The 24526-nt window shown below is 43.0% G+C and overlaps 1 protein-coding gene across 1 annotated transcript in view; it reads right to left on the bottom strand.

Annotated features, from left to right (window-relative positions):
* Positions 1 to 9525, bottom strand: part of SHCBP1 (SHC binding and spindle associated 1) — a 32235-nt gene extending 22710 nt beyond the window's left edge. The window contains exons 1-4 of the mRNA XM_048816779.2: positions 9360 to 9525; positions 6597 to 6770; positions 5731 to 5846; positions 930 to 1138 (exon numbers count right to left, since the gene is read on the bottom strand). Coding sequence (XP_048672736.1) covers positions 930 to 1138; positions 5731 to 5846; positions 6597 to 6770; positions 9360 to 9495 — 635 coding nt within the window. The 5' untranslated portion in view covers positions 9496 to 9525. The remainder of the gene's footprint in view (positions 1 to 929; positions 1139 to 5730; positions 5847 to 6596; positions 6771 to 9359) is intronic.
* Positions 9526 to 24526: the final 15001 nt, after the last annotated feature.

The following is a 24526-nucleotide window of genomic DNA, read 5'->3' as shown; positions in this document are numbered from 1 at the left end:
CAAAAGCAGGATCCAGGAGCAGCATCCAGGGTCTTTCCTTCTCACTGGGACACTGTCCTGGAGAGTGGGGCCCCTCACCTTCGTTTTAGTCTTCAAGTTCAGTCCTTGTGGCTGTTACTAATCAATTTCTCTAAACCCTATGAAGTGTGTGCGTGCGTATTGGGGGGGCGAAAGAAAAAAAAGGAAAAAAGATCTTAAAGGAAGAGCTAGAAAATAAGTAGGGAATGTAGATCAGGGACGCATTGGAGAAACAGCAAATAAGGGAGATGTAGTGTGCACACGGTAGGGAGAGAAAAGAAAGAAACTGAAAACATTGCAGGGAAAGATACACCACAGTGAATTATAGGGGAAAGGCAGAAAAAGTGCAGTGAAGGGAGGAGGTGAGAAGGTCTAGTAAAAGCAAGGAACAGAGCGAGTTACATCTTTTAAACTTAGTAGAAAATTATTTGGTAATGAGCTACAATGAAACCCAGCATGCACGTTTGATTCCTTGTGACATAGCAACACTGGTGTTTTTCTTCTGGTCCTTCAGGTTAGTTCTTGGGCTAGCCTCAGTAGGAATAGAAATAACTAGAAGGCTACACTGAACTCCCGCTGACTCTCTTATTACACGCTGTAACAATCAATATATAAAGGTAATTAAAACCAAGAATGCTGATCTTAACAGGATGCTTTGTTCCATCAGGTTTACTTTTAAAACCCGGGTCAACATAGCCCCAGGAATGGTCTCAAGAATTCACAAAGATGGGAGTATACCAAAAGCTCTTTCTGAATGGACACTAACAACATCTTTTAGTGTAGGTGCATGTATGAAACCCATGCACATTATTTATTGTAGCTCAGATGTGATGCCTAAACTATCTGACTCTTTTAAAATTAAAGAAATAATAGTTCAGGAGACAATTAGCCATTTATGAACATTTTCCTACCTGACATGCTCTATGGCCAGGGCTGTCTGGTCAAACTCTCCTGATTCATCAAACACAACCCACAGCTCCTGCACTGGTAACTGATGCTTCTTCAGCTCCAAGAGCTCTTGCATGCACTCCAAGGTAAAGGTGCTAACATGGGAGTCACACAAGAAAGGCTCACTGAGCCGAACCACTGCTTTCAGAGCGGAGTACTCCACATCCACAACCTGATATGAATAACACAGCTATTAGGGTGGCTTTAGACAGAACAGTACATACAACCAGAAAAGCCAAAACACACACACACACACACTCACTCTTATTATAGAAGCCAATCAGCAACTTTATTAAAGCATGAAGTTTTTTTAAACACTACATATGGCATTTTATTCCAGAAATGTCTGCGCATGTATATTTGAAATTATAACCCCAAAACAAGCTTCATTGCTCAGCAAATACATATATATACAATCATCGCTTTCCATCTTCAAAGGACTGTACAAACACTGAGCCTCAATGTCCCTTGGAGGACAGGAAGTTACTATCTTCTTTTTACAAGGGCAAGGGTTAAGGACCCGATTTTTGGATATGCCAAGTATCTGGCAGCTCCCATTGACTTCACTTGGAGCTGAGGGTGCTCTGAAAAAAAAAATCAGGACCCAAGTGCCTTGCAGCAGCCCACAGTGGCAGAGCCAGGAATAGCAAGAATTCCTGTGCACTAATCCCATATTTAGCCCAGTAGGCTGCCATGCCCTTTGGCTGGAAAGTGTTTCAACGAGGACCAAATGTGGCATGGGGAATCCTAAAGCATGTCAATCCTTTCCCTCTAATATAGGGAGGGCAAAGCTGATCAAATGCAGGCCTATGTTGCTGGAAAACACGAACAACTTCTGCTTCTCTAGAAAGACAAACACCAACATGTTTACATGCTTCTACTTATTTTAAGATTGCAGTTTCCTTGCAGGCGTTGTAAGTATGGGATGGGAATAGCATTTCCCTTTTTTAAATGAGAGTTAAAAGTTGAAAATCAGATTCATGTAGAAGGTTCACACAAAGGCAATGTGGCGCTGACAGGCATTATGAGTCCTGCAGACTTTAGCATGGCCATAAGCAGCAGAAGTGCACACAATGAGGAATTATACCTGGCCGAGACAGGGGGAATAGAGAGGGAGGATTTTATTAATGAAAACCTTAATACATAGAAAACTGGTGTAGGTTTTACATTCAGATAACAAGGCTGAATTTCTACATCCTGCTCTAGGCTTGCCTCCCTCTGTCCCAGCTTCCATTCCTCTCTGTGCTCACAGTCCCCTACACCTCCATCATAGAATCACAGACAGGCTGGGCTGGAAGGGGCCTCGAGAGGTCACCAAGTCCATGCCCCTGTGCTGAGGCAGGACAAACAATATGAGGACCACGTCTGACAGGTTTTTCTAACCTGTTCTTAAAAACCTCCAATTTCCCCATTCCAGTTCTTAACTATTCTTATAGCTAGGAAGTTTTTCCTAGTAGCTAACCTGAATCTCCCTTCTGCAAGTCAAGCAGATTACTTTCTGTCCTATCCTCAGTGGACACAGAACAAATGATCACTGTCCTCTTTATAACAACTTTCTACAGACTTATGCCCCCCTGCTCAGCCCTCTCTTCTGTAGACTAAACATGTCCAGTGCTTTCATTCTTTCCTCACAGGTCACATTTTCCAAACCTCTCCTCTGGACTCTCCAGTTTTGTCCACATCTTTAATAAAGTGTAGTGTCCAAAACTGGACAGAGGATGTCTTAGGTCATTTCAACACTGCAGGCGTTATAGCAGCATAGTTACAGCATCATAGCTCTGCCACTGTCACCTTGTAGTATAAACAGACTATAGTGACAGAAGTGTGTGTGTCATAGTAGGAACTCCACCTTCCGGAGCAAGGAGAGCTAGGTCGACAGAAGCATTCTTCCATCGACTTAACTGCATCCACACCAGGGGTTAGGTCGGTATAGCTATGGCACTCGGGGGTGCAGATTTTTCACAGCCCTGAGCGCTACAGCTGTCGATGTAAGTTTTAAGCATAGATCAGGTCTTACAGATGACACTTGTTAATATACCACAGAATGACACTTGCCTTTTTTGCCACAGCATCTTACTGTTGACCCATTCAACTTGTGATCCACTGTAACCTCCAGATACTTTTCTGCAGTACTGCTGCCTAGCCAGTTTTCTCCCCATTTTGTAGCTGTGTATTTGATTTTTCTTCTTTGGTGTAGTACTTTGCACTTATCTTTATTAAAATCATCTGGTTGATTTCAGACCAATTCTACAATGTATCAAGATTATTCTGAATTCTAATCCTGTACTCCAACGTGCTTTCAAACCCTCCCAACATTGTCTCATCTGCAAATTTTATAAGAGTAATCTGTACTCCATCATTCAAGTCATTAATGAAAACATTGAACAATACCAGACCCAAGACACATCCCTGCAAATCTTGATAAGTCCTCCTAGTTTAACAGCAAGCCATGATAACTACTCTTTGGATATGTCTACACAGAAAGTAGACCCCTGCGGCTGACCCATTCCAGGCAACTCAGGCTTGCGGGGCTCAGGCACTCTGGGACCCTCCCATCTCACAGCAGAAGTCTACACAGCAGTGAAACAGCACCATAGTCTGAGCCCTGTGAGCGCAAATCGGCTAGCATGGACTAGCTGCGGGTGTCCAGTTGCTGTGTAGACATTCTTAGAGTACAGTTTTTCTAACCATTGTGCAGTAATTTCATCTAGACCAAATTTCCCTAGTTTGCGTACGAGTGCCATGTGGAAATGTGTCAAAAGCCTTAATAAAATCAAGATGCATCATATCTACTCCTTCCACCCTATCCAGTGACACTATCAAAGAAGGAAATGAGATTGGATTTGTCAAGAGCAAATCACGCCAAACCATGTTGGCTATTTCTTATCCCCCTGGGTTTGAACAAACTGATTGTATAATAATTTGTTTCAGTATTTTTCTGGGCATCAAAGTTGGGTGACTGGTCTCCAATTCCCCAGGTCCTCCTTTTCCCTTTTTTTGAAGACAGGTACTATTTTGACCTTCTCCAGTCTTCTGGGACTTCACCCATTGTCCCTGCAGCATCCCTTAGATGTCCCACATCTTTTGATTTGCTTCCTTCTCTGATCTCCAAAAGAGCCCCCATTCTTCGAGCAGAAACTACAGCTCCATGTCACCCAGTTACAGTCCTTCAGTTACCTGCCTCTCTGCATGAACCCCTTCCTCCATGTAACCCAGACACTGTTTAACACTAGTGTATTCCAAAGGGGTTAGCAACAGTGGGACATTTTTGCCAGTTAACCTCAGTGTAGAGAAGACCACATTGTCATTTGGGAAGGCTGGTAGTTGCTTGACACACCTTGGGAGAAACCCAACTGAGGACCACATCGTTAGGCATCTGCCCCTAACACCAGAAAAACCCATTTCCTGACCAGAAAATGTGAAGTGCCACATCAGCAAATCCTAAACTACCCAAATCATGACAAAGTCTCATATGGACAGCACACAGCAGCTGGTGCTCTCAAGCCCTTTTGCATACCTCTGCATCCCTCCAGTGGTTCAAATGTCTGCGTGGCCCTAAAGCAGGGGTCCGCAGCCTTTGGCACACAGCCCATCAGGGTAATTCGCTGGCGGGCCGCGAGATGTTTTGTTTACATTGACCATCCGCAGGTACGCCCCCCCCCCACACACACACACAGCTCCCGGCAGCCGCGGTTCGCTGCTCCCAGCCAATGGGAGCTGCGGGAAGTGGCACGGGCCGCAGGAACGTGCTGGTTGTTGCTTCCCACAGCTCCTATTGGCCGGGAGCAGTGAACCGTGGCCACTGGGAGCTGTAGCCAGCCGTGCCTGCAGATGGTCAACGTAAACAAAATGTCTCACGGCCCGCCAGCAGATTACCCTACTGGGTCGCGTGCCGAAGGTTGCCGACCCCTGCCCTGAAGTCACATCCTTGAAGGACTGATACTATCATTGAAGCAGATCTAGCTCATTACAAAAGACCTCAATGCCACGATTTGTTTATATGAGAGAATACTTGAAAAAAAAATTCAAGTCAATACCATCCTTACTAGTATAATATAAAAAGAAACATTCAAACAGATAAGCAACTTCTAAGGCCAAGGAAACACAGAAGGAAAATTCCATGTTGACACCATCTTTTCTTGTCTTAGAAACTGCAGAGAGTGCCTAGGAGGTGAAATCTATTTAAATTCAGGCTTTTATAGGTTCAACAGTTTTTTGTTCAATAGAAGTAGGTGCAAAACTGAGACATAGAACTAGAGTGCAAATTGTTTTCACAAAGGCCCAGCCAGTAAAATAAAAATGCAGCCCATACAGCTGAAGCGCTATAGAGCAAGAGAGGCAGTCCTGCGGATAATTATTATTTGTAGTATAGCAGCCTAGCAGACCCAATCAGGGCCCCATTGTGCTAGACAGTGGACACACAATAAGACAGTCCTGGCCCCAAACAACTTACAATCTGCACAAAATGCATTACAATCATGAGGACTAACAATTAACTGCACTTCATGTGACTGTCAATGATAAGTTTCTACATGTCACAAGTTGTGCTCCTGCATTTTCATGTCCAAGAGACACCACCACTCAAGCCACTGCAAGCAGTTAAATAGCTTTTCGCCTAATGCACTATCCTCCACACTGAGAATTAGATGTGAAAAATATGCTATTTTCGATCAGCTTTAATTAAAAAGAAGTGATTTGCCTGTTAACAGTGGAGTAAAGTGATGTTAATTGGAGACAAATGTCTAGCAACTGAATTACATTTACCTCGACCAGCACCTCAAACACATGAGTGCGCCAGATTGCTTGCCATCCAGATGGTTCAAGGACCTTCTCTAAGTACTCAGCTGTGAATTCTTTTACCTCAGAGGCCTTGCAGTCAGCTAAAATTAAATTAAAATCACTTACAACACGTATTTATGCAATAAAAGGACAAAAGGAATCAAGTTCACACATGAGCAATTAAAGGGAAGCTGAACATAATGGGGTTTTAGGGTTCCTTTATTGTGTCAGAAGTTGTCTTCAACTTTGTTCTGCTCAGTCTTTTTATTATTTGTATTGTTGTAGTGCCTGGCATTCTTAATCACAGACCAGGACCATGTGGTGCTTGGTGCTGAATAAACAGCAAACAGAAAGACAGTCCCGACCCCCAAACAGCTCAGACCAGAGGACTGGAGAGGGTACTCTCAGCCCCCCAAAAACTTCACAAAAAGAGCAACTGCCCACCGGACCACCCAAGTCTCTCATCTCAGTTATGTGACTGGAGTTAAATAAGCGGGGGAGGCACTGTTTTATCTAGTCTTATCAAAAATCCCACCCCCTTTCCATTCTTCAGACTTCAGTCTCTTCTGATGTCAAAATCCACAAGGTCTAGTCCTCCAGCTAAAAGTATGTCATGATATTTTTAATGTAAAAGTTAAAGATATTTATAGAGTCTCAACTCCATCATTAATTGACCTCTCCTGTACCTGTGCCACTAGTCTAGATCCTCTGTAGTTACCATGCTATGGATGGAAGATGGTGCAATTTAAAAGGAGGACCAATACATACAGCTTAAAACTGAATCACCAGGAAAAGGCAGCACCACAGAGATCATGACAAGAGGGAATTTTGGAAGCAGAAATGTCACTCACCCAAGATGTAATCCTGATAGGCTTTAAATCGCTCATAAAACAAAAGGTGATTTGTTTGGAACGTGTCTGGGAAAAGCACATTCCCGTCTGGCACAATCCTTCCTAAAATGGTCCCTGATTTGTCACGACTCCCATAGTCACTGCAGCTGTAGTCATCATCTTCTTGGAACAACTCTGAAGGAAAAAAGTCACAACCTCAACTCAAGTACTGTTCACTCTTTCATTCCTATCCCAGGCTAAGTGCAAAATCCACACATGCCTCCTCTCTAGACCATATGTTAATTTACCGTTGGAGTGGTGGTTAAACAGCTAAATTAGTTTTTCCATTTTTCAGGAATACACACACTTGCCAAAACAGGGTTTCCCTATCTGTTGGATATAGGCCCAAACAGGATTTTTATAACTGAGATTATGCTTTTTTTTTCCATTAAATGTAGTATAGAGAATGTCTGAAAGGCTTTTGCTAATAGAATGGATTTCCCCAACTACTTTTTACATTAGAAATATCAGGATTGGCAAGCCTGGTTTGACTGGATGACCTCTTGGGGCAAAGTCCACCTCTTGGGGCAAGGTCCACCTCTTGAAAGGGTGCGCAATCCACTTTGTAACTGAAAGGCAGATATGTTAAATTAAATACATGTGACTGTCGAGCCCACCCCACCCTGAAGCCTTCATTAGTCACTGAATAAGCCTTAACAAGACATTCAAAAAAATCAAATCTAGCTAAAAATATATTCCCCTCAATAGTTCAGTTTTCAGTCTCTAGTGCATGTCAGTTTCACCAATTCACCTGTCACCCCAGGCTTTCTACACTAGAGACTAGAATAGTTTCTAACAACCAACTCAAGCACAAATAGTTCAGTGTGCCCATGCTAGTGATGCGGACTTCTGAGCCAGTGCAGTTTTGTCCAAATTCCACCGCTCAGCCATTTCAACTGCAATGCCTTCTAGACAGCGAGCCCACAGGTCCCCACAAGCCTGCCACAAACAGCGGATTCTCTGACACTTGAAAAAGCTACAGTGCTCTGTGGGACTGGGCTTATCTGAACCATGCTAGTACCATCCACACAAGCACAGACTGAACACGTTCTCGTTCTGCTATAAGCAATGAGGCACAGTGGATAAGGCACTGGACTGGAAGTCAGGAGCCCAGGGTTCTATCCCCAGTTTGGCCGCTGACCTGCGATGTGACCTTGGGCAATCATTCATCTCTGTGTGTGTTTCTCCTCCCCTTCTTTTTCTGTCTGGCCTGTTTTGTCTGTAAGTTTGAGGGCAGGTATTGCAGCTTCCCATGTATTAGTACAGTGCCTGGCTTAGTGGGGCCCCAATCTATTAGAACTTTTAGATGCAGACACATGTAACCCAGCTGGATCACTTGTGTGTGGACACAAACCTTTTACAAGTGTTCTATGGGGACCAAACATTCATAGTAAATTTCTATAGTGTAGAGAAGATCTGAACTTCTGATGTAAAAAACACAAAAAACTGACAAAGACCTTTCCGGCCTTTATACATCACAAAGCAGAAGAAATGTCATTGCCCTTTCCTCTGTAAACTTACCTTTAAAAAAAAACAGCTTCTGTACATGGATTATCCACACACGTGGATTTAATGGGGAACAACTTCATGTGTAGATACCCTTTAAGGTTCCTAGTTGCATTGGTGGCCTCAAGCCTGTTAAGGACCTTCCAGAATGCTACCCCCACTCAGCACTGCACCCACATCAATGATGTGTTTATGTCAGAGCCATATAAACATTAAAACAATTACTCTTTAAAGTCTAGGACAGGTCCAAACTCCACAACTGTACACCAGATCGTTCCTAGCCAGGAGCAGCATTTCTATACCTGGCTAAATCAGCCCATGAGCAACCTGCAACTACAGATACCATGGACACAGCAGAAAGGAACATTTCAGCCTTTGGTGGGGAAGTGGGAGAAGAAAATTCCCCCCTTTCCCTACCCACCAGGATCAAAAATTCAAAGGTCCTACCACCACCCGCCAGGTTTTGATGGGCATAGTTTCAGGCAGACACCCACTGATACTGAGGAAGAGCTCTGTGTAATCTGCATCTGAAGAAGTGGGTTTTTTACCCACTAAAGCTTATGCCTAAATAAATCTGTTAGTCTTTAAAGTGCTCCAGGACTCCTCGTTGTTTTTGTGTAATCTCAAAACCTTGTCTCTCACAGAAACAGAAGTTGGTCCAGTAAAAGATACCTCACCAACCTTGCCTCTGATATCCTAGACCCAACAAGCTACACCACCACCGCATACACTCATTGATCCTGTCCCTTAGATGTCAACAATCTTCCTACAATTTATCACTCTGACATCAACCGTTTGTCACCGAACTGGAGAGCTGGGTGGGGACAGAAAATAAAGGCAAGAGCGAAACCTCACCCCTGTCTCAAGGAATCAGAGCCTAGGGGGGCATTCAGTGCATCCTCACACACTCGGGGCCCAGCGCTGCTGGGGAGTGGGCACGTTAGCGAGGGGCCCGGTGCCAGTGGAAGGCTACTACCGTAGGACTGGAAAGTAAATTGCAGACTAGGAGGGGCCATGGGGCAGGATGCAAGGAAACTACATTCCACGGATCCGGGGGGGGGGGGGGGGGGGGGAAGAAGAGCAGGTATGGGGGAGGGGACCGATGAATTATTAAAGCACAGGGTGCACATTCCGGGGGGAAGTACAAGGGAGGGGGAGTGTGGGGAGCCAGGGGGAAATATGCTCCCGGGGAGTATAAACGGGGGAGGGGGAATGTACCTTGCTTCAGGCCCTGCACGTTCCCCTGCAGCCCGACACCGCCAGCCGCCGGGACCAGCTGCGGCCCTTCCCCACCGCCCTTCTCTTCCTCCTCCCCGTGCACCGCCAGCAGCGGCTCGGGCTCCCCCTGCGCCATGACGAACGGCTGCTCCGCGCTCCCCGGCCCGACAGCTTGGCCCCGCCCGCCCCACCTACTCTCGGAAATTTCAAACTTTCGCGGCACCGAACCCGTCCCTCATGTAAGCACGACGGAGGATTCTGATTGGTCGCAAGGCGCAGCGGGCGTTGTGGGAGCCAATGGGCAGCGGGCAGATCACCCTGCGGAACGTTGACCTGTGGAAAGTGCCGCAGGGTTCCAATCCGCGGGAAGGCAGAAGGCGTCGGATGGCCGAGGCGGCCAGGGGGCTGCTCGGGGAAGGGGCGAGGTGGGCTGGGCTGGGCTGGGCTGCAGCGGGGGCCAGCAGGCGGGGTGAGCTGCTTGAAGCTGCAGGCAGCCGCGCACGCTGTATGGGCCGGGGCTGGCAGCGCGGTACGGTGCTTTGCACCCACCGCAGCGGCCTCTGGGGCCTGTTTCCCGTTCCTTCTAGCAGACGTTTACCAGACCGGTTATAATGGCAGTTAACAATAATGAAATATTCACTTGGATTACTTAAGCCCAATGCTGAGATCGTTACAGGGATTTAAGGGGTGCTTGTACTGGTCCTCTGCACTGGGGTGAATTTCACCCTCAGTGCAGAAATGTCAGACTCCTGAAACCACACATTCCTGTCAATAAAATGTTCATGCTTCTTTCTATGATATCCAGGCAGCAGAGTTTGGCGCAAGATGTAATCAGTCTGCTTGGCAGATTAACAAGCAACATATTACAGTATTTTAGTCTGGAGGAGAAGAAAACATGGGTTTCTCAGAATCAGCCAACAGCTAGACATCCTGAGTCTAGCCTTTCTTTTTTAGGCGAAAGTGGGAAGCGTTCATAATGTGCAGAACATAATGTTCCAAGAGCAATCTGAATCAAAAATTCCAGAGATTTTTACTGATGGTTCCAATTTAAATGTACAGCTGATTGAACAGGTTGTTATTGCTATAAAAGACCCTCATGGTTAGGGCTCCTCATATAGGTTTTATCCAGATATCTAAGTTGTTCCAATTTTTACAGCCCATCTCTGACTTCGCTAGGTTTCAGTTTTCTTCTTTCAAATATTTTAATGGGTAACCTTCTTCTTTCCTATGTTATATTACTTTCTACCTGCCATCAAAAAAAGAACCTTGGAAAGATCATTTGGGGGCAGATTCTTTGACTGTTCCAAAGGATTGGTCAAGAGTTTACAGTGAATGTCTCCAACGACATTATCAAAGGTTAAATTCAAAATGAGGTGGACAAAGGTAGAGTTAAACAGGAAGAGTCCAGTTACCGAACCCTGTGGATAAAGAGGAGGTGACTAGCGCTAGTTATAGCAGAGACATTTTGGACAGGTAGGAACAAAAAGTGGAGAAAAGGGTACCTGAGATAAGAACGTAAGAATGGCCATACTGGGTCAGACCAAAGGTCCATCCACCTCAGTATCCTGTCTTCAAGCAGTGGTCAATGCCAGGTGCCCCAGAGGGAATGAACAGAACAAGTAATCATACAAGTGATCCATCCCCTGTTGCCCATTCCCAGCTTCTGGCAAACAGAGGCTAGGGACACCATCCCTGCTCATCCTGGCTAATAGCCAGTGATGGACCTATCCTCCATGAATTTATCTAGTTCTTTTTTGAACCTTGGTATAGTCTTTAGCAAAGAGTTTCACAGATCGACTGTGTGAAGAAATATTTCCTTTTGTTTGTTTTAACCTGCTACCTATTAATTTCATTTGGTGAACCCTACTTGTTGTGTTATGAGAAGGAGTAAATAATACTTCCTTATTTACTTTCTCCACACCAGTCATGATTTTATAGACCTCTATCATATCCCCCTTTAGTCGTCTCTTTTCCAAGCTGAAAAGTCCCAGTCTTATTACAGTGGGGAAAAATGTGCTAGCCAACCAAGAAAAATACTTTCAGATAGTATCATATGCAGCACTAAAGGCAACAAAAATAAGGGGATCAATGTCCAGTGGAGCAGACCATTGACCACACAGGAAGTTAGTACCTCAGCACAGTTTAATACTGGATGGGACAGTTTTGCTTACAAAACCATTTTGTAACTGTGCTACAGCTGTGTTTGCAGGCCTGTTTTCCAAATCGTTGTAGCATTCTGCTAATATGGGCTAGGTTCTAGAAGAGTTACTTCTGGAAATGAAGGCATCTCAAGTCAGTTACATGCAAACTAAATAACAATGGGTCCAAAACAAACCTCTGGAGCAACAACTGAGTTTAGGTGAGTGGAGCTATTTTTAGGTTAATGGAGATATAATATGACTTACACTACACTATTTTGCCAGTGCCTCCTTAAATAACAATTTTAATATATGTTAAGGTTATTTGCAGACTGGGGCCTAAATCTCTCTTGCCTTGCACTCTGTGTCATCCTTTACATCAATGCAAAATGAGTGCAGTGGGTGTGAAATGCTACCAGATCAAAAAGGTAGCATTCGGGGAAAGCGGTAGATTTAATTTTCTTAGACTTCAGCAAGGCTTTTGACACAGTCCCACATGACATTCTGATAAATAAGCTGGAGAAATGTGGGTTTGACAGAATTACCGTTAAGTGGATACATAATTGGTTAAACAACCACAAACAAAGAGTAAGCGTTAATGGAATGATGTCAGATTGGAGGGAGGTCTCAAGTGGGGTTCCATAGGGATCTGTCCTGGGTCCGGTGTTGTTTAACATCTTTATTAATGGCCTGGATGTAGGTATAGAGAGCGTACTGATCAAGCTTGCAGATGACACAAAGCTGGATTGGGGCGTCGGGGGTTGCCAACCCTTTGGAAAATAGAGCTAAAATTCAATGGGATCTTGATAAATTGGAGAACTGGGCTATAGACAACAAAATGAAATTTAACAAAGACAAATGTAAGGTGCTACACTTAGGGAAGAAAAACCAAACGCACAAATACAAAATGGGGGGAAACTGCTTGGCAGCAGCACTGGAGAAGGATCTGGGAGTTGTGGTGGATCACAAGCCCAACATGAGTCAGCAATGCGATGCTGTTGCAAAAAAAGCAAATGCGGTTTTAGGTTGCATTAACAGAGGCATAGGATGCAAGTCATGGGAGGGAATAGTACTGCTCTACTCGGCACTGGTTTGCCCTCAGTTGGAGTACTGTGTCCAATTTTGGTCATCTATGTACAGAAAAGATGGAAAAGATTCAGAGGCGAGTAAAAGGGATGGAATGCAAGCCATATGAGCAAAGGCTGAAGGAACTGGGTATGTTTGGTTTGGAAAAGAGGAGGCAGTTGCTGTGCTGCACGGAGCAGCGACCCAGAGCAGCAGGCAGGAGAAGCGCCTGGTCCCACCCCCTCTGCTCCCCGCCCAGGCCCAGCTGCCAGGAATAGGAGGCAAGCATGCCAGGGAACAGCTGCAGCAGGAGGACAGAGCCCCTCTCCCTTCCCCCTGGCAGGACAATCTGGGGATGCACTTTACCCCGCATGCCCCCCCTACTAGTGATGTAAAGGTTTAACCGTCTAACTGATAACCAAAACTGATAAGACTGATGCTTAACGATTAAACTCCACTGCCGCCCTCCGATTGGGGCTGCACTGCCGTCCTGTGCCCCGGATCCTGACAGCCAGGACCCTGGGCACGGGGCCGGCAGAACTCCTTAACGGTTAACTGTTTAACTGTTAAGGAGTTTAACTATTTTTAACCCCTATTTACATCCCTACCCCCTATGCATCGCCTCTGCCTGGAGATATGTCTACACTCAAAACTCTGCAAGTGGTGCAGCTGCACCACTTCAGAGTAGATACTATGTACACCAACGGGAGGTATTCTCCTGTCGGCATAGGTAATCCATCTAGGTCAACAGAAGTATTCTTCCATTGAACTAGTGCGTCTACACGTGGGATTAGGTCGGTATAGCTACATCGCTCAGGGGCATGGATTTTTCTATACTGATGTAAATTTCTAGTGTAGGCCTGGATATCTACAAGTTTATTACTACCATGTATGTGTTTTCTCAAACTCATTGTTTAATGGATATCACCAAAACCATGGCCCCGATCCTGCAAAAACTTGCTCACATGCTTAGCTTTTAGTCCTGTTGAGTCCAATAATTGACCTATTCACAATAAGAAAAAGACCAAAGCTGCAATGCCTATTTATTGTAAATCTCTACCATAATCCTGTAATAAAATAAATATAAATATTATGAGAACTAAATATATCTGGTTCTGATCCTGCAAAGACTTAAGCGTGTGAATAATTTTACACACGCAGTCCTAATGTCCGTGGGACTAATCAGATGTGCAGTCACTCATATGTGCTTAAATTTTCATAGTATTGGGGCCTTAGAAATTAACAAATAAATACATCATTTTAAAATAATGCCATTGTTGTAGTATAAAGAGGATACAGGAGTACTTTTTTACAATGAATAATTTTTATTCAAATATTTTCCAGCATGACATCTTTAACAAGTGTAATGACACAATACAAATATCAAAATCTTATCACCAAAAACAATGGATCTTTTCAAATGGTTTTACAGAATCAGGGATTTGTTTGGGGAAAGAGGGATCGCTTTAATTAAAATGGCCACAAGGGGGCCACCTAGCATTTCTAATCATATTTCAAAAATGTATTTCGATACTAGTCTGTTTTTTCACATTCACTTTTAGAATGTCAGTTAGTTGTGCAAAAGCAGCACAACCTTGCTAGCAATTTACATGTTCAGAAGAGAATGAGGACCTGATTCATCACTGCATTACATCACTTTTATGCTAAAGCAGATCCACTGAAATCAAGAGTTGCTCCAGTGTAAGACTGAAAGAAAACAACAATGGTTCAAAGGAAAGGAGTACTTGTGGCACCTTGACTAACAAATTGGTTAGTCTCTAAGGTGCCACAAGTCCTCCTTTTCTTTTTGTGAATACAGACTAACACGGCTGCTACTCTGAAACCAATAATGGTTCAGGCTCTGAGTCTCTTCTAAGGTATATCATCTGTAACCCTTTTGACTACATTCTGTGCATATCCACCTTGATTTTAACTATGAAATTTTGATCAATTATAAAATTAAAATTAATATATTTAAGTCCTCAAAAGAAGACTTATGAAACAGGAAGTCCAGGAGTGAAATCCCTGGCTCCACAGTCAATGGGAGCACAGTCAATGGTAAAACTCCCATTGACTTCCTTTGGACCAGGATTTCACTCCAAATTTCAGACACAGGCTCCTTAACAGGGCAGCCTGCACTTGGACGATCAAAGTGACTGAAGAAGCCTGTAGTATTGTTTAACCTACCTGGAAGCAGCAGCTCCATCTAGAGGTTGCATAGCCCAAACCTTCCCTTTGAAACTGGCACCAGGCTGCACAGTCAAGTTCACTCATTTATATCAGGACCATCACTGAATGTGCCACACTAACCACAATCATCCCTTTCTGTCCTAGAATTAGGAGAGAGATGATACATGGTCATTTAAATCACAGTATCTTTTTGAGAGGAGAGTGGGGAAGAATTTGCATTTTAGACAGTTTACCTATATGAAGGGGTCAGGCAGGGATTTTTCAATAAGTATTGGCAGATAATTCACATGTAACTTGGAAAATGCTACAGGAGGAGCAGATGAGGCAAAGGAAACCCGAGGTGTGCTGGCAACACTCCCCAGTCACTGTTCCCTTTCGGCTCCTGTCTGGGAAGTTGAGAGACACTGTTAACAAAATGTATTTCAAATAGCTGCTTAGCACAATATATTTAAAATTGTTCAGCTGCCTTAGCTCTGTCCATCTGAAATTCCACTTATGTGTTTCCATTCGGGCTTTTCCATGCTGGAGCTCTCAGCAGTGGTTAAATCCTGCTCCACCTCCAAAAAGCTGCAAGGTACTGATCTGTGCTTTATGGTATGAAAATAGCCCCAACTATGCCATGTCACGCTCACAGTCACTAGACAAAACCCATTGCAAAAAGAATATTGGCCTTGGCCTTGACCGTGCAACATGCATGCAACACCTTCTCTCTACACGCTGCCCTTTCCCCATTTGCCCACTGCCAGCTTCTTCCCCTCATAACCACTTTATGTCCCTGCACTAGTTTCTTTGCTTCATGTAGACACCTAGTGGGGTGGGATTTAAAACAAATAGGACTAAATTCTGCCCTCAAATACACAAGTGACTTATACTGGAATCAACAATAGCTGTGTGTGACTCTAAGGGCAGAATTTCACACTTCTGGCAAACATTTCTTCATAAGATCAGCCTTTAAAAGAAACTGTGTTTGCAAATTATGAGTGTCTGAAGCGACACTAAATCTTAATTACTATTTAGGAGCTTGTCCATCCATTTATAACAACACATCATTTCTGAGCATGATGTGAGATTTGATACAATATTTCCCTCATTTAAACAGTAAAGTGACAGTTATTAACATAATTTCTTTATTATAAATCAACTGCATTGAAATGTGTCAGACACTAGTCTCCTGTTTCACAAATAATAATGTCTCTCATGGGAAGGAAGCTTTACTGACTGAATGGGGGTTTTGAACTCAATCTCCACAGTACATACTGAGCAAAATTGTATTCATGTGTTGTACACAGAATGAGAGGGAGAGTGAAGTAAGGGACAGAGAGAAAACAAGGAAGGGGACTTAGAGAATCAAATGAAGGTGAGAGAAAAAAGGACTGAAAAAGGAATGCACAAATGGAGGAACAAAGATGGAGAAGATCCCACAAAATAAAGATGGGAAGGAGGATGGTATTAAGGAAGGAAGAAAGTGGGAGAGGGGAATTCAACTGAGATGGGGAAAGTTTAATCACAAGAATGAGAAGAGATAACCAACATGAATCTGAAAAAGGAAAAAGTTTAGAAAGAGGAAAGAAGCCCAGCTTGGACTAAGAAAAAAATTCAGAAAATCCTTTTTCTTTTTAGGCTGTATTAAAGGAAAAACTAGTCAGCAGAAAAATACAGGATCTACAGCAGTGGCTCTCAGTCTTTTCAGACTACTGTACCCCTTTCAGGAGTCCGATTTGCCCTTGCATACCCCCACTCAAGTTTCACTGCACTTAAAAACTACTTGGTTACAAAATCAGACATAAAAATAAAGTCTTTTAATCATAATGTGTTTCAGATGCTGGAAATAGTAGTCATCCTAGTAGTTCACAGGCCTGTCAAATGTGTCCCAGCATTCCCCTGCCATGGAGAAACCACCAAACATGAGGCAAAAACTACTGCAATTCACTGCAAGGCTCACCTGGCAGACTTGGTACCACGTGCTCCTCAGAGGAGAACGATATGCAGCCTCCAGACCTCAGAAAAGCCCAAAAGTTGACAGAGAGCTAGTTCCCAACCTTCTGGTTGACAAAGAATTACTGCCAGTAATAGCTCCCTCCCCAGGAGCAGTGTTGCCCCCTCTCTGAAGCTACACATTAACACTTCGCTTCCCTCCTGCTCCCTGCAAATGAGTGCATGTCTACAATAGAAATAAGAAAAGGAGTACTTGTGGCACCTTAGAGACTAACCAATTTATTTGAGCATAAGCTTTTGTGAGCTACAGCTCACTTCATCAGATGCATACTGTGGAAAGTGTAGAAGATCTTTTTATACACACAAAGCATGAAAAAATACCTCCCCCCACCCCACTCTCCTGCTGGTAATAGCTTATCTAAAGTGATCACTCTCCTTACAATGTGTATGATAATCGAGTTGGGCCATTTCCAGCACAAATCCAGGTTTTCTCACCCCCCTTTCCCCCCCCCCCCACACACAAACCCATTCTCCTGCTGGTAATAGCTTATCTAAAGTGACCACTCTCCTTACAATAAGAAAAAGGAGTACTTGTGGCACTTTAGAGACTAACCAATTTATTTGAGCATAAGCTTTCGTGAGCTTTCGTGAGCTCCGATGAAGTGAGCTGTAGCTCACGAAAGCTTATGCTCAAATAAATTGGTTAGTCTCTAAAGTGCCACAAGTACTCCTTTTCTTTTTGCGAATACAGACTAACACGGCTGTTACTCTGAAACCTCTCCTTACAATGTGTATGATAATCAAGGTGGGCCATTTCCAGCACAAATCCAGGGTTTAACAAGAACGTCGGGGAGGGGGGATAGGAAAAAACAAGGGGAAATAGGTTACCTTGCATAATGACTTAGCCACTCCCAGTCTCTATTCAAGCCTAAGTTAATTGTATCCAATTTGCAAATGAATTCCAATTCAACATTTTCTCGCTGGAGTCTGGATTTGAAGTTTTTTTGTTGTAATATCGCAACTTTCATGTCTGTAATCGCGTGACCAGAGAGATTGAAGTGTTCTCCGACTGGTTTATGAATGTTATAATTCTTGACATCTGATTTGTGTCCATTTATTCTTTTACATACAGACTCTGAAACCTACAATAGAAATGTAAGTTGACCTATGCTAGGACTTACTGCGGTGGTTCATGTCCACACTACCCTCCTTCTCTCAGTGGTGCACATCCTCCTTAGGAGCACTTCCACCGACTTAAGAGGGGCAATGTGTAGGGCTGAGAGCATGGGCTCGGAGCTCCCTGCTGGGAGCCTGGCTGCCCCCCAGGCTCTTGGCATCCTGTTCCCTGCTGCAGCCAGGGTCCCGACTGTGAGCTCCACGCTTGGAGTTTGGACGGCTCCCAGGAGCCTCTGTAGCCAGGAGCCTACGGGCAGCCGACAGGCTGTGCCCGCCCAGCTCCCCAGCTGAGGATCTGACCCCAAAATTGCAAGCCACCTCCAAAATAATCGAATGTTTCTACCTGAACAAAACAAATAAGTTTTGCTTAATTTTATCTGTAATTCAAAGAGAATCCAGCAAACATTAATGATTTTTTCCTGATATATTATCAGACAGCTCAGTGGAGAGCATGTCCTATTTTTCATACAGCTGCCTTGACACAATGTCCTCTGTCAAGGTTCCTCCCCCACTCTGAACTCTAGGGTACAGATGTGGGGACCTGCATGAAAAACCTCCTAAGCTTATCTTTACCAGCTTAGGTCAAAACTTCCCCAAGGTACAAAATATTCCACCCTTTGTCCTTGGATTGGCCGCTACCACCACCAAACTAATACTGGTTACTGGGGAAGAGCTGTTTGGACGCGTCTTTCCCCCCAAAATACTTCCCAAAACCTTGCACCCCACTTCTGGACGAGGTTTGGTAAAAAGCCTCACCAATTTACCTAGGTGACTACAGACCCAGACCCTTGGATCTTAAGAACAATGAACAATCCTCCCAACACTTGCACCCCCCCTTTCCTGGGAAATGTTGGATAAAAAGCCTCACCAATTTGCATAGGTGACCACAGACCCAAACCCTTGGATCTGAGAACAATGAAAAAGCATTCAGTTTTCTTACAAGAAGACTTTTAATAAAAATAGAAGTAAATAGAAATAAAGAAATCCCCCCTGTAAAATCAGGATGGTAGATATCTTACAGGGTAATTAGATTAAAAAACATAGAGAACCCCTCTAGGCAAAACCTTAAGTTACGAAAAAGATACACAGACAGAAATAGTTATTCTATTCAGCACAATTCTTTTCTCAGCCATTTAAAGAAATCATAATCTAACACATACCAAGCTAGATTACTTACTAAAAGTTCTAAGACTCCATTCCTGGTCTATCCCCGACAAAGAACAGCATATAGACAGACACACAGACCCTTTGTTTCTCTCCCTCCTCCCAGCTTTTGAAAGTATCTTGTCTCCTCATTGGTCATTTTGGTCAGGTGCCAGCGAGGTTACCTTTAGCTTCTTAACCCTTTACAGGTGAGAGGAGCTTTCCCCTGGCCAGGAGGGATTTCAAAGGGGTTTACCCTTCCCTTTATATTTATGACATCCTCTCTTTCTCCCTTCCTCATGTGATGAGACAACCTGAAAGCATAAAAAAGGATTAAAAGACTGAACAGTTTTATCAGCTAACAGCTTTTACTGCTAAATGTAAAATAATGCTTGGCAAGCTGAAGAACTCTACCTACAGCAAGTATGTTTGAAGGGAGAGCCAAGACAAGCAGGAAGAGATGTAGTATCTATCCAGGGAGGAGCAGAAACCATACAAATGCAGGAATGACAAAGAAACTAAAGAGAGAATGACTTTGGGGCTGAAACATGAGACATGCAGGAATTCAGTGTTCTATTCCTGGCTCAGCCACCAACTTAATTTGTGACCACGGGGCAAGTCATTTAACCGCTTCCTGTCTCAGTTTCCCCATCTCTAAAATGGGGATAATAATACTTACCTACTGCACAAGTGTCATTAATTTGTTTGCAAAGCACATTGAGGTCTGTGGCTGAAAGGTTTAATATAACTTCACATTATGGTTAATTAATGTGTTAAACATAACCAACATTCCTCATGGCTGGCCTTTCATCTGTCTTTTGCAGCTGTACAAAACTTAAGTCATAAGCCCAAGTAAATTGAATTTAGTGAAGAAACACAATTAAACGCTTGTGAACCTGTATAATTTCATTCTCTCTAAAGGTCAAAGTCAATTATTTTTAATGAAACATTCTGGAGATTCACATTTGAGACTTCTCTAGACCAGTTTCCCCTCATCCAAGTGTGTGTGTGCACACATACATATATACCAAAGATGGAATCATACTCATGGGTGGCACATAATGGAGGTTGGGGGAGGCTAAGCCACTCCAAACCTCGTGCCGCCAGTGGTGGTGCAGAGAATGGTGGATTTGGGGGCCCGGAAGAAATCTCCCCCTGCCACAGGACTGGGGCTGGAAGAGCAGCAGGAGCACAGAGATTTTCTGCTCTTGGGGCCGCAGCGGAGGGAGAGGGAGGGAAGTAGCGAGTGAGGGGCAGGTCTGTGGGGGAAGAGGTTCTGGGCTCAGAGGTCCAGCAAGCGCCAAGAGCTCTGCCACAGTCCCTCCCACCCCCAAGGCCTAGGTCACTCACTCATGCTAAGCATTCTTAAGCCTATGTCCTAGTATGGCTAAGCTAAAATTTTACAGGTCTCAGTCTCGGCCTTTAGGCCTTGCATTTCAGCCATGCTTTACTTATATACATACTACACTCATCATTCTGAGATATCAATCCTATACTTCTATAATCCTACAATTTAAATCCATTTAGCATACATTGATTATACATGAACTAGCATATAAATTGACCATAAAATCACATTATATACAAAGATAAATGGATGAAAAAAATAAATGAATTGGTTACAACTCCCACAATCTTTATGGCACCCTAAATAGCTTCAAAGATTCTTATTCCTTTACCTGCTGGGCATTTAATTCCCACACACCACATACACACCTAGTATTGCTAAATCCCTACATTCTCCAAAGTACAAGTTTCATTTTATCAACCTTTGTAGGTTGCCCTCGAGGTAAATCAACTTGTGACAAATTCACAAAAGTTAACACTAAGGATTCTGTTTCCAGTCACTTCTCCAGACATGTTTTGGATTCCTACCTAACAGGCCCTGTCCTTTTCCCAGTGAAGACAGTGTTTAAGTGGAAGCAGAATCAGGGCCAATGCAAGGATTTTTCATTTAATGTATTCATTATTATACATATATTGGGCCAAATCCTCAGCCATGTTTTATCTCAGGTTAATGGGAACTCTTTAAATCAAGGAGATACTGAGACTTAATAGTCAGGTACATAACTGCACAGGAATGAATTTCGTGCAAAGGACCTGATCACAGTCTACGCACCACATAAACCTTATTTTGAGATCTGAAGTGGGACTTATGCACAAGTTCTACGAACCTCATAAGTGTTATCAAAATACTATGCCTCCCAACTACTATCACTAAGCTGGGGTAAAACCTCAGAAGGGTATCTGGAGGCAGTCTCTTCTTCGGATGCTCCAAAGTCCTGGTCAGTAATCTAGGAGGGGAATACACCCATGAGATTACAAATGGCTATCTGATTGTCTTCAATGCTATTGTAGTAATATAAGTGAGAACATAATTTTTGGTCTGTCTATATTGAGAAAAGCAGTGTAACAGGCAAAATAGCAGACAGGCAGATTTTCAAACAGATGTTACAATTTACATTGAATATACACCACACAGACCAATAGGAATAAGTGGACTTCGCGTAAACATGAAAGTTATAAACACAGACCCGACTCTTTAATTAACACCAAGGTTTACTTCACAGAGGCGTAAGTGTATTGCATATTGAGCACTGCGTTTCACCTTATTACATTTTGCCCCTTTCAGAATTTTCACGGCCATTGATGGGAGCAGCCGTTATTGCATCTGCTGCCACCCTGGCTTCCTGTCCCCATGGAGCTGCTGACCATACCTTCAAAAGCATAGCAAAAATGGCTTGGCGTGCAATGATTAAAGACAAGGATGAAGTCATGATTACTGCAGATGCAGAATACCACAATTCATTAGACATCATTATGCGAGGAAGAAGGCGTGCTTGGAGAGAAAGAAAATTGCTTGCATTGATGATTTTGAATGATAATGGCATCTATTCACACACTATAAACAAAACAAAATTAAATTTACTAATGATGCAGAAGAATGCAGCTGTTGGTGGTGGTGTACGTTGCTTTGATAAATGTTTCCCTTTGTTTCAGTTAAAATTTTGGATATCCTGTTTTAAAATGATTCTTCCTATAATTGTGTGATAGCTCAGATGCTTTAGGTTCCTTTTCAAAAGTCAGCTGTGTTGTTATCTTGAGGACCAAAGTGGTGGAAATTGCAGTCCTAACTCCTAAAACATAGCTGCTAAAGGTTGTCAGAAAAAGATCAATTAGCACAAAGTGATTTCTAACAAACACTTGTCACAACAGTGTATCATAGCATCTTTACAGACTGTAAATGATGGGATGGGTCTGAAGCATCTGAACTCTGTTGCTTGGATTAATAATGGCGTGTAACAGGTAATCGGTTCATTTTGGATATTGTGGGCCAGATGGGAGATTATGCCAATCTACATCTAAAAAGGCTGTGCCCCTTGATTAATGTATAGTTTTATGCCACTGCTGTGGATGAATTAGTTAACAAAAATCTACCAAAAATCCTTATTTGCTCTATAAATCTGGTGATTAATTTGTTCATAATTAAAAAAGACATACTTGAAAACACACACACACACAAATTCAAACTAGAAATAAGATACACATTTTTAACAGTGAGGGCAATTAACCATTACAGCAAACTACCAAGAGAAATGGTGGATTTTTCATCTCTTGAAGTCTTCACATGAAGACTGAATTCCTACCTGGAAGTTATGCTTCAGTGAAACATAACATATTGGGCTCAACACAGGAGTGACTAGATTACATTCTGTGGCCAGCATTATTCAGGTCTGTCTAGGTGATCTAGGGTGCGTCTACACTGGGGGAAAACGAGGCAGCAGTGAGTCTCAGAGCCTGGGTCAACTGACTCGGGCTTGAGAGGCTCTCACTATGGGACTAAAAATAGCAGTATTGACTTTTCCACTAGCGCTGGAGCCCAGGCTCTCCGACCGTCCATGGGTATCTGAGCCTGGGCTCCAGCCTGAGCCTGAACGTCTACAATGCTAGCCCTATGAACCTGAGTCAGTTGATTCAGGCTCCGAACCTTGCTGCCACTGGGTCTTTAATTTTTATTTGGCTGTGTAGACATACTTTTAAAATCTATGAATTGATTCAAAAATTGATACAAAATTCAGATTAAACTTACTAACCTTCTAGATCAATATATTTCATCTGCCACTGTACTTGCCATTCACGTAGGGCCCCAACTGTATGAGTGGTTATCCTCATCTTCATTGTTTAAATTATATTTTATAAAGCAATGAGACAATCTAGTCAGTCACTGGATTTCTAGGACATTCTTGTACTTCTCAAGTAGCAAAAGTCATTCACTTTGTACTTTTAAAGCTTCCCAAGGCAAGCTGCTAATACCCAGAAATATCTGTCATTGCATGACTACATAGCTTTTAAAAATTTATTCCGGGCCCTTTATACCAAAGTAGCTGAAAAACTCACCATCCAAAAACATGTTCTTCAGTAATTTCAAAAATATCTTTAATTCTAAAATCAAATGTCTTTGTAACATTTCCTATTTCTTTTTTGCACTATATATTAGTGCCTGAAAGATAATATTTTTCATTTTAGTCAAATGCAATCTTATCTCTTGTCTAGCTTTTAAAATGTCTATACTCCACTCCAAATGCAATCTTATCTCTTGTCTAGCTTTTAAAATGTCTATACTCTTCATTTTGTTTGTATGCTTGTATGTGGCACAGCTCGTTATTTTGTAGCAGTGCAGATCACTATGTGCCTGCTTAGATATTGTTGCTATTTCTGTACAGTGAGGGAGCAGAAAAGCAGAAGCACACATGAATCTCTTTTTTTCAGATCATCAATATTGGCTTGTTGACAAAGTAGCCAAACATTATCCTTCAGGAAAGATAATTGCTAATAAATTGTCTCCTCTTTGCTAACTTTATTTCTGAATACTAAAAACAAAACAAAAACAAAAACCTCTACATTCATCATACGTATTACAATTATAGTTCATCAGAATAGCCATCAACAAAGCAATCGTTGCAGCTAAATGTGTATGAAAAATCTCCCCCGCTGCCAAACCAGGGGAAAAAATGGGATGATGCCAAATTTGTTAAAGTCGAATGTCTGACACGTTTTCCTAAAAGTCTGTGAATTTCTCATTATGTTGAAAACTTGGCTTTTCACAGCTTTATAGTCAACAAGCACAATGTAAAGAAGAACAAGCAAATCCCAACACTCTCTAAGATACTTACATGGCTTCCATCACTATAGTATCTCAGTGCCCTGCCCCCAGACTTTAATGTATTTAGCCTCACAACAACACTGTGAGGTAGGGCAGTGCTGTTATTCTCATTATACAGATGGGGACTGAGGCACAGAGAGGTAAGTGACTTACCCAAGGTCACACAGGAAATCCATTGCAGAGCAGAGACTCAAACCCAGGTCTCCAAGACCAAACTAGTGACCCAACCACTGGACCAACCTTCCTCAGTGGAGGGTTATACTTCCTTAGGTGGGGTCAGAAAAAAATGCTTTAAAGCAAAGAGGATTGGGGCTTTATTCTTCACTGTGTTGCACCATTTTTGGTCATTAACAACC

The sequence above is a fragment of the Caretta caretta genome, chromosome 12, assembly GCF_965140235.1.
Source record: "Caretta caretta isolate rCarCar2 chromosome 12, rCarCar1.hap1, whole genome shotgun sequence".
NCBI lineage: Eukaryota > Metazoa > Chordata > Testudines > Cheloniidae > Caretta > Caretta caretta.
The sequence above is the reverse complement of the archived record's forward strand: the minus strand, read 5'-3'. Positions and strand labels throughout refer to the sequence as shown.